Below are 14,563 nucleotides of genomic sequence, written 5' to 3'. Positions count from 1 at the left end.
CTTAGCACTAATGTCTTCAGGGTCCATGCCTGTTGTAGTATGTATCAGAAGTTCCTTCCTTTTAAAGACTGAATAGATTGTATGTATATACCACATTTGGTTTATCCACTCATTCATCAAGCATCCATTGTCGGGAGGTATCTTTGTCTGGTTTTAATATCAGGGTAATACTGGTCTCCTAAAATAAGTTGGTAAATGTTCCCTTCCTTTCTTTGTTTCTTTGTTTCTTTGTTTCTTTTTGTTTGTTCGTTTCTTTGTTTTTGTTTTTGTTTTTGTTTTTGTTTTTTTGAGTGGGGGAAGAGTGTGCAGGATTGATGTTGATTCTCCTTTAAGCATTTGGTACAATTCATCAGTAATAGCATCTGGCCTTTGGCTTTTCTATGTGAGAAGCTATTGATTACAAAGCATTCCATTTCCTTGGTGTAGGTCCTTTCAGATTTTGTTTCTACATGAGTCAGTTTTTCCGGTTTATGTCCTAGGAATGTGTCCATTGCATCTAGATTATCTAATTTGTTGGCATGTAATCAATCAATAGTATTCCTTGTAGTCATTTTTATTTCCAAAAGGTCAGTGTTGATAATCCCCTCTTTTCTTTCCTGATATTAGTAATTTGAGTCTTCTTTCTTTCTTTCTTTCTTGGTCAGTCTAGCTAAAAATTTCTCCTTTTTGTTGAAAGGAGTTCTCTTTTCAAAGAACTAATTTGGTTTTTTTATTGTCTCCATTGTTTTTCCTATTCTTTCATTTATTTCCACCCTGATCCTTATTATTTCCTTCCTTCTGCTTCCTTGGATTTAGTTTGCTTTTTCTGGTTTCCAAGGTTCATGGTTAGGTTATTGATTTGAAATCTTTCTTCTTAAAACAAAAATTTCCCTCCAATCACTGCATCATAAACTTTGTTATATTTTTACTTTCATTCCACTCAAAGCACTTTCTCATTTCCATTATTTTTTTTTTTTGATCCATTAGTTATTTAGAATTGTGTTGTTGAATTTTCACATGTTTTTGGATTTCCCAAATTTCCTTCTGTTGATTTTCAATTTCATTCCACTGTGGTCAGAAAACACTTTGTATTATTTTAATCCTTTCAAGTTTATTGAGGCTTGTTTTAGGACCTAACATGCTCTATCCTAAAGAGTTTTATAAATATCTTTTAGATTTAGTTTGTGGTATTATTTCAACGTTTATTTATTTTTGGGACAGAGAGAGACAGAGCATGAACAGGGGAGGAGCAGAGAGAGAGGGAGACACAGAATGGGAAACAGGCTCCAGGCTCTGAGCCATCAGCCCAGAGCCTGATACGGGGCTCGAACTCACGGACCGCGAGATCGTGACCTGGCTGAAGTTGGACGCTTAACCGACTGCGCCACCCAGGCGCCCCAGTTTGTAGTATTATTTAACTCTCCTGTGTCCTTGTTGATCTTTTATATTGCTCCATCTATTACTGAAAGTGAAGTATTGAAGTCTCCAGCTTTTCTTGTTGAATGTGTATTTCTGTCTTAAATTCTGTCAATTTTTCCTTTCTTTACCTTGAGTCTCTTTTGTTAAATGCATGCATTTTTTGTAATCATTATGTTTTCCTGGTGGATCATCCCTTTATTATAAAAAAAATCCCTCGTCTTTAGTAACAAATTTTCACATAACATCTATCTTTTTTTTTTCTGATATTAGTGTAGCGACTCCAGCTATCTTTTGGTTATTGTTTTCATGGTATGTCTTTTTTCATCCTTTTATTTGATCTTCCTCCTATATTGACCTTTTTTTTTTTTTTATCATTATGAAACGTCTCTTTTTATCTTTGGCAGTATGTTTGTCTTAACATCTAGTCTGATACCTGTATAGCCACTCTTGCTCCTTTATGTGTATGTGATACATCTTTTCCCATTCTTTTATTTCACCCTCTTTGTGTCTTTGAATCTGAAGTGTGGCTTTAGACAGCATATAGTTGGATCATTTTTTAAAATCCATTCTGCAAATCTCTCCCATTTTCATTGGAGTGTTTAGTCCATTTATGTTTACCATATTACTGATAATTATAATTGAGAAGACAAAATTTACATCTACCATTTTGCTGTTTGTTTTCTATGGTTTATGCTGTTTTGTTCTTCCATCTTCCATAACTCCTGTTTTTTCGTATTAAGTAGGTATTTTTGAGTATACCGTTTTAATTCCCTTGCTTTTTCTTTCACTATATATATATTTCTAAGTTATTTTCTTAGTGGTGGCCCTGTGGATTATAATTAACATCTGAATTTGTAGCAGTATAGTTCAGATTAGTATCAACTTAATTTCAATCGTGTACAAAACATCGCTCCGTTACCAGTTTTATGATTATTGCTTTGTGCATCAGCCTTTTAAATCAGGTGGGAGAAGAAATACTACATTAATACTGTCTTTATATGAGCGAGATGATGGGGGCTCATGGAGGTGGTGAGAGCAAGGTTAGTTCCACATTTGCGCATTTTTAAGAAAATAGAATCTGTAAAGAAATAGCTTTTACTGGAAAAATAGTTATTAAAATGTCAGTGTGATTAATTTTTAAGTGGTGGAATAAACGGTAGGTTTATTTTTCGCTATTCATGTTTTCGGTGTGTTCTATTAAGAACATGTGTACCTATTTAGTAATTTAAGACAAAAACATAAAAGTATTAAGAAGCTAAATTATTTACGTTACCAACTGTAATGGAGTTCTTAGGTAGAGTATACTAAGTATAATGTAACTTTTTTTTTTTTTTAACCACTATAGGTACACCCCCATCTTTCTAGATTCATTAGATTCTTCCTGTGTAAAGTACGGAATTTTCTTAGATTCCATATGGCACCAGAATTCTATGCCTTTTATATACTTACCTAACTAAATAGTTTTTAATTTTGAAATAATTCCCGATTTACAGACAAATTGCAAAAAGGACATTACAACCTTACCATAAATCTGGAATTTTTATATAACCTTTATTCGGGTTCTTCAAATGTTGACCTTTTATCACATTCTCTTTATCATTCTCTCTTTGTATGTGTATATTATCACGTGCATATAAATACGCGTGTGTATGTATTGCTACTGCTTTTCCTGAACTGTTTAAGAATAAATTACAGACATGATGCCCCTCCATCCTTAAATACTTCAGTGTGTATTTCCTAAAAATGAAGATCCTCTCTTTTTTAACCTTAGTACGTTACCAAAACGAGGAAATCAACACTGATCCAGTAGAAAGTCTCTGAAGCCAAGAAAGAAACGAAAACAAACAAAAGCCCGTGCTGCATTCAGTTATTGTGGCTGTCTGGTCACGCTCACTCAGTCTTTCATAACTTTGGCGTTTGTGAAGAACACAGGCTAGTTACTTTTTAGAGTGTTCCTCATTTTGGGTTTCCTCATGACTGAATTCGGGTTCCGCATTTTTGGCAGGAATACCCCAGCAGGGATGTTGCCGTGCCTTCACGGTACGTCCCTTTGGTACGCACATGAAGTTCGTCTCATTACTGACGCTGTTAAAGACCTTGCGCCCCTACCCCCCAAAGGATGCTCTTAGCTTTTCGGGTGGCTGTTTTTGGCGTGTGAACAACAGAAATTCATCTTGCGCTGTTCCAGAGGCTGGAAGTCCAAGATCAGAGTGCCCGCATGGCTGGGTTCTGGTGCGGGCCTTCTGCAGGTCACAGGCTGCCGACTTCATCGTGTCATCTCACATGGCAGAGAGCAGGGAGAGAACGCAGCTCTCTTGTGACTCTTAGGAAGCTCTTGGGGGCTCTTCACTTAGTAACTGCTGGGTGCAGTTGATGATTTCATATATGATGTGATCTATTAACTCCTGTGGAAATTAACAATAGATATTTCATAGTAATGACATAACCTGTCATCCAGTTGAATTGTATTTGTATATGCTTTAGTTGTACTTTGATCCCAGGTTAATAAATTGAGGCAGTTAGCAAGTATGCTATTTTGAAAGTATACAGAATCTTTACTCTTAGAGTATCCTCAGCTTCCTTTAAGTAAAACTATTTTATTTACAGAACTTATTAATTGCGTGTCTTTCTGAAGAGAACTGAGTTTTCTGCATATGTTACGATTGTAAACCTACTTGGTCCACCCCCACCCTTCACCCCAGTTTCCATTGTTGTCTACTTCATTTTTAGCTTTTCATCACCTTTTTGGTTATTGTCTTATTTTCTTCCCAGCTTAACCGTGAACCTAAAAAAACTAGAGTGTCCTGTTCCTTTAGCCCTCGTGTGGGATTGAAAACTGTTTTCTTCTGTGTATTTCTATCACTTCTGCTTTATATTTATGGTCTTTTCCTTAATTGAGGCTAAAGGTAATTTCTTTTAATGGAATGATTATAGAGTGAGTTGTGAAAATATTTAGGTTTTAAAGAAACCAGAGTAGGTATGAGGCAGTTTGGAGGAGGGGCCCAGTTTGCTTTATAACAGATTACTGTGGTAAGAATTGATGGAAAGCCTGGCAGGTCCCCTATTAGTAGTTGAAACTTTGTTTGCACAAAGTCTTTTTCCACCTTATATATATTAAACACGTACTCTGTGTTAGCCACTGGGTTCTGGAGATACAGATACAGAGGTGGTCAAAACCAGCCCGGGTTCCTGTCTTCATGGAGCTTGGTCTAGTGGGGGCAAACATAAAATCATTCACAAATATGGGGCACCTGGGTGGCTCGGTTGGTTAGTTCAACTCTTGGCTTTGGCTCGGGTAATGATCTCACAGCTCATGGGTTTGAGCCCCACATCGGGCTCTGTGCTGACAGTGTGGAGCCTGCTTGGGATTCTTTGTCTGTCTGTCTCTCTCTCCCTCAAAGTAAATAAACTTAAAACAAAAATCAATCACAAATAAATGTAAAATTAGATCTGTGAGCTGAGCTACGAGGAGAAGCTCAGGATGGCAAGAGTATAAAATAATAGGGAAATTTGGTATAGTTCGGATGTTCTGGAAAGGCTTTTCTGAAAGAGTTAAGGATGTACAGGAGTTTACATAGGTTAAAGAAGGTGGATGGGTGAATTCGGGAGTAGTGGCATCTCCATGGAGGTGGGCGGAAGTAGATGAATTGGAGAGAAATTTAGGCGGTCTTATCACCAGGTCTTGGAGTGGGGATGGGAGCACAGGGTTTTAAGAACGAGTCCCTGATTTCTGGCTGTGGTGCCTTTCACTGGGATGGAGAACACCGAGAGGAGAGAAGAGAGCCTAGCGCTGAGGTTTGAGAAGCTCCAGTATTTGATGGCCAGGAAGCGGGGGCGAGGAGACAGGGCAGAACAGCCAGACCCCCGGGGAGGTGAGGGGTGAGCTAGTCTTGCAGGAAGAGGGAGCGGACAGAGGGGCAGACACTGCGGGGAAGGAGGAGAAGGACTGAAACTGCTCATTGGGTTTAATGTCATAGCGTCCAGTAATGGCCTGAGCAACAGTGGCTGTGGGAGAGTGAGGGCTCCGGAAAAGCCACACTGGTGCGGGGTCAGGGGTCACTCGGTGTGAGGAGATGGGGACAGCGATACAGAGGACCCTTTGGAGAAGCCCGTCCCCTCTGGCATCGGGAGAGCAAGGATGGCTGCAGGTGAAGGTAGTTTGCTGTTGTGTAACGAGACACTGAGAGAGCTCATTTTTGAAGAAAGGTGAAATGACTTCTGCGAGAGCGGGATGTCACCGTGAGGGGAGTGGACAGTAGCCCAGCTGGTCCGGCAGATGTGACCGTGAGGGAGCCGTGGGGGATCCACACTCCGCACGGGGCGCTACCGCTGGGCATGCATCTCCGCTGCGCTCAGCGTACACGCATTGTCACGCAGTCACTGATGCGTCTGCTTGTGTTTTTGCCGCCATCCCTGTTTGTCAGAAGAATGATGAAAACGGAAACTGCTCGGGGGAAGGGATCGAGTTCCCCACCACGAATCTGTACGAGCTGGAAAGCCGCGTCTTGACCGATCACTGGTCCATCCCCTACAAGCGGGAAGAATCACTGGGCAAATGCCTGTTGGCGTCCACCTACCTGGCCAGACTCGGTAAGCTCTCCCCCCGCAGGCCCCAGGAGGGGGGGATGGGCGGGTGGATCGATACCGGGCCTGGCCTTAATCCTCCCTCTTGTCCCTGCTCGTCTGGGTGACATTCGATCATTTACTCTCCTGGTCTCCGTCTAGCCCCCGTGGAATAAAAGCTTTGAATTGAACCACCTGTTGTCTCCTAGCTCCAGTAGAGTATGAGAGCCTTCAAAATATAATTGAGAAGCTTTGTGGAAATTGAAAGGAACATTGTCCACAAAAGCTTGGAGCATTTTAAGGTTCAGTTCAGTGGCTTTTTGTCCTTTAAGAGAAAAAGTACTACTTACTTAGCAAACATTTTGGGCATATTAAATGTTTGGCACTGTCTTCAGTACTTTATAAATATTAAACTAATAGAGTAATAAGCTATCTCTGGGTTGGAAAATGGGTATCAGTGTAAGGACGCTTCTAGACTCTGTACTGAAGAAAAATAGTTTTCATATTCAGTTCAGTTATAGGATGAATTGGTCCACTGTTTTGTGATTTTCTTTTCCTCATTAAAAGTATACGTGGTTTAATTTACCACCGTGATTAAATATGAGGCACATCAAAAGGAAATATTTTGACTGGGATCAGGTTTAATCCTCGTGGCCTCTCGTGGTACGTTCTGACTGGCTTCTCAGCAGCAGCATTTATTGCGCGCCTGTTAGGATGTGGGTGCTGTGCTACGTGGTGGGTCTGAAAAAAAGAAAATGTGTCCAGCGGTATTCCCAGCGATAAGCAAAATACATTATTAAGTGTTGTGTGTGTGTGTGTGTGTGTTTAATGTATTTCAGAGGATAATTTGCAGTGGAGTCATTCATTCACTTAGCTAGTATTCACTTACTGTGTGCCAGGCACAGTTCTGTGCGTTTGATAACACAGAGTTCATCAGTTTGTTTTAGGGAAGAGGGGTGATTTGGGTATCTGTTGAGAATACTTTTGTTTTTATAGAGCTGTTTAAGATAACACTAATGGCTAGTAAGAAGCTGCTGTTGGTGTTTTATTATCTGTTTAATCAGATCATTTGAAGTTACTCTGAAAATGGAAAACTAAGTTTAACCGTTTCACTTCTAATTAGTAACTTATTATACTATTAACCAATGCATAGGAATTGGTTCATATTAACATATTGTGCTATTAACAAATACATTAATACTATGATTGTTTCTCAGTCTGTTCCTTTAGCAGGAAAAATGTATATATATATATATGTATATATATTCTGCTTTTAATAATCCCTTAAGAAGGTTTCTATAAATAACTAGTCCCATGGGCATGAATTTGGAATGATACATATGATTTCTGCAAACTGCCTAAAATCTTAGTAAGGCATATTGTTTCATTTATTTTGCTAAGGTCTTTCCGAGTCTGATGAGAATTGTAAAAGATTTATGGATAGGTGTATGCCTGAAGCATTTAAAAAGGTAAGAAAAAATGCGCGAGTCTGGGTTTTTTTTTTGGGGGGGGGGACCGAACAGGCTTTTTGTTTTAGTTTCTTGTGGGAGGCCAGTTTACGGGTCTTGTTCACGTGAAGAATCCCCCAGTATGCCCAGAGTCACTCTGAATTTGGGGCTTACGAAGGATTCACTTTTACATTTAACTGTTCTCCCTGTCACATTTACTTCCATCTCTTTCATTGCCGAAGAACAGGTGAAGGCTTACTTATACTTGAAAATTGCACATCTTCCTAAACTCAGGCCTGTGGCATTGGGAAAGATAATACTTACCCAAATACGAGCCATTTAATCTGATTGTTGTGCTGAGGCAGAAGCAGGCGTTTTAAACCATGCAAAGTTTGACTGGATTGAGTATGTTTCATGGCAAGTGGCACGTGTATGGCAGCATTTCTGTCAGAGCTAGAGCAGTGTGCGTCCTCCCATTCCGGTCACATCGCTTAGAAAGCAATTTTTCTTAACAGGGAGAATAGCAGATCACAGGACTTGTGTTTCTGAAAGCAGTCTAACTCAGCATGACTCCCTTTGCGGGACATGAGTCCTGAATCCCCAAGAGAGCAGAGACAATGTCATAGACACTGTAGTTTTCGCCAGCGCACAGCCCGCGCCTGCCTGCTGTCTTGTCCTTCTGGGTTTTGACATCCATTCTAGTCCCGTATGCAAGGAAGTCACTAGAACTACAGATGGGTGAAGATTGTATTTATCTTAAAACCCCGTAAAATAAACTGTTCATTTGTAAACTATCACTCCCATCTACATCTTGGTAGCATCTCCCTCGCTTCAAGGCTTAAAAAATACCAAAATTAATTTTAGGAACAAAAACAGCTGCATCTTTGAAAAAAGTGCAGAATCTTTTAAAATTGTCATTTGGGCGGGGATTATATGGAATCAAGGCTTATGTTCATTTTGGATGAATTCATCTACCAATTTATCGTTTAAGATTATTTTAAACTTTTATGAATTCTGTTAAGAATTACAGTAATTTTTTTAATAGCGGAATTTTTACAGTGTGACAATACTGTATGTAGCACGTTGCACTGTATGTATAAATTTACAGACAAAGAAAATACAGGCTTATTCAAAGTCGCGGAAAAGGATTTATCAGTGTAAGGAGAGGACCTTTAGGTTGATGATCTCCAGATCCAGAGAGCCCTGTGTCAACGCGGGTCATTGGCAAGTTGCGTATTTGGAGTATATTACTCTGTGTGCAGAGATAGTCCAGAGAACAGTTTTATGTTATGTGCTCAGCTGTTTGTAATAGCATAAGTGGTCCAGCGGTTGGTTGCTAGGTTGTTTTTTCCCAGAAAACTACGAGCACAAAGGTACCCTACGTTCTGTTGTTCAATGTTTATAGAAAAATGTATGTGTTAAGTTCCCTTTACAGTTAAGAGCTATTAAAAAGGGTTCTTGTCTGGGGCGCCTGGGTGGCTCAGTCGGTTAAGCGTCCGACTTCGGCTCAGGTCACGATCTCGCGGTATGTGAGTTCGAGCCCCGCGTCGGGCTCTGTGCTGACTGCTCAGAGCCTGGAGCCTGTTTCAGATTCTGTGTCTCCCTCCCTTTTTTTCTGACCCTCCCCCGTTCATGCTCTGTCTCTCTCTGTCTCAAAAATAAATAAATGTTAAAAAAAAAAATTAAAAAAAAAAAAAGGTTCTTGTCCCCATCAAAAAAGCATACTTAAAAAAAATTTTTTTTTAATGTTTATTTATTCTTGGCGGGGCGGGGGGGGAGAGAGAGAGAGAGAGACTGAGCGTGAGCAGGGGAGGGGCAGAGAGTGGGAGACACAGAATCCGAAGCAGGCTCCAGGCTCTAAGCGGTCAGCACAGAGCCCGACGCGGGGCTCTAACTCACAGACCCTGAGATCATGACCTGAGCTGAAGTCAGACACCCAACCGACTGAGCCACCCAGGCACCGCCCCCCCCCCTTTTTTTTTTAAATCAGAAGAGCTAAGGACTCTGTGTGCCTTTGATTTGGCTACGAGAAAACTCAGTGGTATTTTATACAATTGCCATTGCTTTCCTTAGCTGTGTTTCCGGGTATGATGACTATTTCTCTGCCCTCTTCCCTTGGCTTTTCTTACAAGCCACCTCAAATGTTTTATTAGAAGGAAGGTATGAGTAATAAGCAATTGTATGAAGGAGGCGCACAAAAGGGACTCTGTTGTCGTGTCTGCCTTCTTCACCTGTGTTCAAGCAGGGAAGATTCTTTACCATGTGTTCAAGCAGGGAAGGAAATCTAGGTCTGGCCATAGCGCATAGTTGCGTTTAAACCTTGAGCGCAGCTTCCCCACAAAGGGCTGCCTGTCTTTCCCCTCTTCTGCAAGGTAGGTTGAATTCCCTTTTCAGATTAAAAACTGAACAGTGAGATGGCAACAGAAGGAGTGGTGCTGAATTTTATTTTATAGTCCTATGAAGCTTCTTGAGTGCTTATCTCTGCTTCATCTTGCTTTATAATTTAGGTATAGGAGGAATATACGGGCAGGCAAAAAATTCTTGCAAGAAAAGTAGTAACTCATTGGTTTATATAAAGTCGGTGTTATGATTATTGCTCATTGGAGCAAATCGTGCAATTAATTGGTATTTAGAAAATCTGGAACTGAGGTTTTTCTCTGCAGCTAGAGAAGTTTGGGCTCTTTCAGGCTGGATTCTCAGTGTGACGAAGATGGAATTTTTATTGCATAGTATTTTCCCTCTAAAGGGAAATCTTAGGAAAACATGAAACCAGCATACCAATTTGCCATTATTTTAATAAGTGAAACCCTTTGATTTCTCATTCCCCATTCTGGCAAGTTATTCCTGCATTAGATTTCCCCAAGGACTAGCAGCCTGAGGCGTGGAGAAATCCACTGATGGTTATTTGAGTTTCATCTGTGCACCTTTTCCCGCCTTGTTAATGAATCCGAGATGCTGTCTGAGTGTAACATGCACGATTGTTGTGTATTTTATGTTTTGTATTTAAGAGAAGCAGTGGCAAAGTAAATAGCGTTACAGTGCCTGTCACTTAGAGCTATTTTAGATTGGCTTAAACAATTTTAAAAACTGAATATTACTTTTATACATATCAAAAAGGAAAACGTAAGCAAAATCTGTAGAATATTTCTAAAATTGTTCCCACATTCATAGTCCTGTTGCCATCTGGCCAACAGGTGGGAAGATGCAGTTCTGACATATAAAAAATGTGACAAGAATGTGTGTGTTCAAATCATGAAATATAGCATCCATTTCTTAGATTCCAAGAATATCAGTTAGTATTGGCGGCCACGATATATTTAATAACAGTACTGCACTATGTATAAGATACTTTTTCACATTTGTTTTATCTTTTGATATTGAGCACATCTGTGTGAAGTGGGTAAGAATTTGCCTCTTTGCATGAAAGAAACCGAGCCTCGGGAACTCAGGTAAATGTGTCCAAGATCAGACAGCTAGAAGACAGTGGTAGCTCCAGGATTTGGTCTCATGTTGTCACTTGCTCTACACCACTTGACCTCCCCCCAGTAACGATGAAAAGTAGGGAAACAAATGCAAATTTGCTTTTAAACAAACTGCTTCAATGTAAGGGAATTAACATGCGAAAACAAAACTCAGTGTTGACTCTGAAATAAAGGAATGAGCAGACGGGCTACAGGCTTTTCCTTAAAGCAAGACATTTGCATAAGAGTAATATTATGGTAATAACCTCTTGATTATTCAAGATTGAACTGATAAACAATAGACTGTTTCTTTTCAAGTTAGACTCCATAAAGTGCCCTTTGTTTTTGTAGCTCCTGACATCAAGTGCTGTTCACAAGTGGGGTACTGAAATTCATGAAGGAATCTACAACATGTTGATGCTATTAATAGAACTGGTTGCAGAGAGAATTAAACAAGATCCGATTCCCACAGGTCTCCTGGGTGTGCTTACGATGGTACAGTATCTCTAAAATGAAGCACTTTGTGTTTTGCTTTTATTTAAAATACCTTCTGTCTGTCCTCTGACTTGTAATTAATGATGAGTGGTAACTAATATAGTTAAAGATCTTAATTTAGCTGTTAGGGACCTTGCTTTTTATTTTAAACACAGAGCATCGCTTCTCGGCCTTTTGGCTAAGATCAAGTGTAGTATTTTAAACACAGAGCAGCCATTCATTCTGTGTTTTCAGTTTTAACGAAATACCTTTCTAATTTTAATAGCTTTTTCAGCTCTTAGAATGATTAAATAGCTTTCCCTCATGTCTTCCTGATTATTCACATAAATGCTTTCACATGGGGTGTTCTTGCGGTTTGGTTTCTGGCCTTTTTCCCTGACTGGTCACAGTAGCTGTGTGAAGAAGGGGACTTTACTGCCCTGTGGCCCACCTGTCCCTGTGGCAGCTCCAGGGCCCCTGGTGCACCGGCCTCACCTGGCCCGAATCCTGGTCTCCCTCCCAGCGAGCCCTGAACCGGATAGGAGAGCCCTGCTTCAGGCATTCACTCCTCTGCACCGGCTAAGGAGTATGTGCTGTGGGGATATTTGAAAGATTCCGCTAATGGAGGAGTCCAAGGCTATATTTTTCTTCTTTTCTCCTGCTAATATTGTTGCTATAGAAATAGGTAATAATAATGCTTCTCTGTTCTCTTTGAATCTAGGCTTTCAATCCCGATAATGAGTACCATTTTAAAAACAGAATGAAAACATCTCAAAGGAATTGGACAGAAGTGTTTGGGGAGGGAAACATGTTTGCTGTTTCACCTGTGTCTACTTTCCAAAAGGTAAATATAGTCTAGTTTTGTCATTTTATAGAGAAATATATTGAAAAAGTTTTTCTGGGCTATAAAAATTTACGTGGAAAGATTAAAACAGTCTGTGAAAAATGACAGTTATTCCATATGGCTCATAAAATCGCTTAACTTTTTTTCAGATATTGCATATTTTTCCATAGCTGTTAACTAACATCATAAAGAATTTTATAGATTCGAAATGATGTTTAGTGAAATGTGGAATGACCGCATGACATCAATGCCCTACTTATTGAATTGTCAGAACCCCAGTTTAATGGGTGTCCCAGTTTCTTATAGATGTTTGAGAGGCTAGAGCATTTGAAATCGTTATAGATGTTTGAGAATCCAGAGCATTTGAAATTGTTTGAAATGACTAATTAAGCCTAGAAAAAATAATCTAGAAGTTCGTTTCATGCATCATTTTCTTTTAAGCTCCATAAGCATTAAAGCTTTTGTTTTCTTTCAAGCCAAGAACCAATATCTTCATTTTATATTTAAAGGTCTACAATGTGCCAGTGACATTATACCCACAAAGAGTACATAATTTTTTTTTTAATTTTTTTTTCAACATTTATTTATTTTTGGGACAGAGAGAGACAGAGCATGAACGGGGGAGGGGCAGAGAGAGAGGGAGACACAGAATCGGAAACAGGCTCCAGGCTCCGAGCCATCAGCCCAGAGCCCGACGCGGGGCTCGAACTCACGGACCGCGAGATCTGACCTGGCTGAAGTCGGACGCCTAACCGACTGCGCCACCCAGGCGCCCCAAAGAGTACATAATTTAAACAGTCTGTTGACTGAACTCTGGCTTTCGAGAAACAGTGGAAAGCAGTACATTTAGTAGATAGAAAACTTGTCCGTTGCTTTAGTGGAAGCAGAGGTTTAGCTCAGCCGTCTTATAAAGAGTGCTAAGGCGTGGTTCCTAGCTTACAGCATAGTGGAGGACATGGGAAAACAACATATTACAGGACCATAGGCAGTAGGTGCACTTGTAACAATATGGCCTGCACGAGGGAGTGGTCCCGTCTCGCAGAGCCAGGCAGTCCCCAGCGGGGAGGAGGAGGTGACAGCCGAGCACAGAGGGCAGTGAGGAGACAACTGCAGCATTTGACCCCCACAAAAACTCTGTGCGTTAGGTACTACTTTTAGCCCCATTTCATGGATGAGAAACTGAGGCACATAGAGGTTGAGTCCTTGTCCAAGTCTGTAAGCCTAGTAGTCATGGGAAGAACCCATGTAATCTAGCCTTCTAGTCTGCATTCTTTAGCTACGTGCAGTCTTACTTCCCGAAGTATGAAAATCTGATCCTCAGTTTTGTTGTGAAGATTAAAGGGCAAGTGTATACAAAACATTAAGCACGGGGCTCCCCTGTGGCAAGTGCCCAGCAGAAGGTCATTCTCTTCCCCTCAGCTTAACATGCGTGACATCTGGGGCCCAGAAAGGTCCAGTCTGTTCATATCCTCCCGTTATTGCAAAGGAGAGGCCCTTGCTCATCCCCTTTCCTCTTGCCTTCTGAGGCATTTTCCTCCTCAGGTTTTCTATCCTTTGTCTGGCATCCTCAGTCTTTTCCTCTCTGTTGGATCACTCCCGTTGTATACAATGTGCTCTAGTATTTTCCATCTTTTTTTTTTTTAAGTTGAGAAATGCAGACTCTCTGTGTGTGTGTGTGTGTATGAGAGAGAGAGAGAGAGAGAGAGAGAGAGCGCGAGAGAGCGTGCATGCATGCAGGGGAAGGGGAGGGGCAGAGAGAGAGAAAGAGAGAATCCCAAGCAGGCTCCACGCTCAGCACAGAGCCTGATGCAGGGCTCGATCTCAGGACCCTGGGATCATGATCTGAGCCAAAATCAATAGTTGGATGCTTAACCAACTGAGCCACCCTGGTGCGCCATAGTATTTCCTGTCTTTAAAAATTCTGCCTTTGATCCCACATCCCTGTCTAGCTTCAGCACGGTTCTCCGTCTCCTCCATACCCTTACCAGAGAAGATTCCACATTCTCCTCTCCCAGTTATTTTACTGGTTATCCAAAACTTTAACTTAATGAAACAAAACCAAAATTTCATTAATATCTTTGTGTTCCTCTGAGCAGTACCTAGACCTTGGAATGTTTCGTGTGCTCGCTTCCCACCTGATTGACTTAGTCTCCGAGAGTCCCTCTAGCATGCAGCATCCTAGTCCTTTCCCGCCTTGCTTTATGCCCAACTAGGTGTCAGCATTGTTATTTGATACGGTGTTTTGACTTGGCCACGTTTAGGCGTTCTCTCTTTGTGTACTATTCCTTCTCTATCTCTTCCACTGGGATAATTTTTCTTCTGCCTGCCTACTAATATGTCCTTTAGTAAGTGTCCATTGGTGATTACGTCTTTGT

At 40.8% G+C, this 14,563-nt stretch overlaps 1 protein-coding gene and 1 pseudogene across 1 annotated transcript in view; both read left to right on the top strand.

Moving 5' to 3' along the window:
- The window catches only part of USP24 (ubiquitin specific peptidase 24), a gene marked incomplete at its 5' end in the record, with an annotated part of 141,451 nt that overhangs the window by 24,208 nt on the left and 102,680 nt on the right, over positions 1-14,563 (top strand). Inside the window, 4 exons of the mRNA XM_040470368.1 lie at positions 5,823-5,988; positions 7,363-7,430; positions 11,222-11,365; positions 12,066-12,188. Coding sequence (XP_040326302.1) covers positions 5,823-5,988; positions 7,363-7,430; positions 11,222-11,365; positions 12,066-12,188 — 501 coding nt within the window. The remainder of the gene's footprint in view (positions 1-5,822; positions 5,989-7,362; positions 7,431-11,221; positions 11,366-12,065; positions 12,189-14,563) is intronic.
- On the top strand, positions 11,524-11,644 carry LOC121027939 (uncharacterized; annotated as a pseudogene).

The sequence above is a fragment of the Herpailurus yagouaroundi genome, unplaced genomic scaffold (genome assembly GCF_014898765.1).
Source record: "Herpailurus yagouaroundi ecotype Mexico unplaced genomic scaffold, PumYag 77, whole genome shotgun sequence".
NCBI lineage: Eukaryota > Metazoa > Chordata > Mammalia > Carnivora > Felidae > Herpailurus > Herpailurus yagouaroundi.
This window is presented reverse-complemented; position numbering and strand designations above follow the sequence as displayed.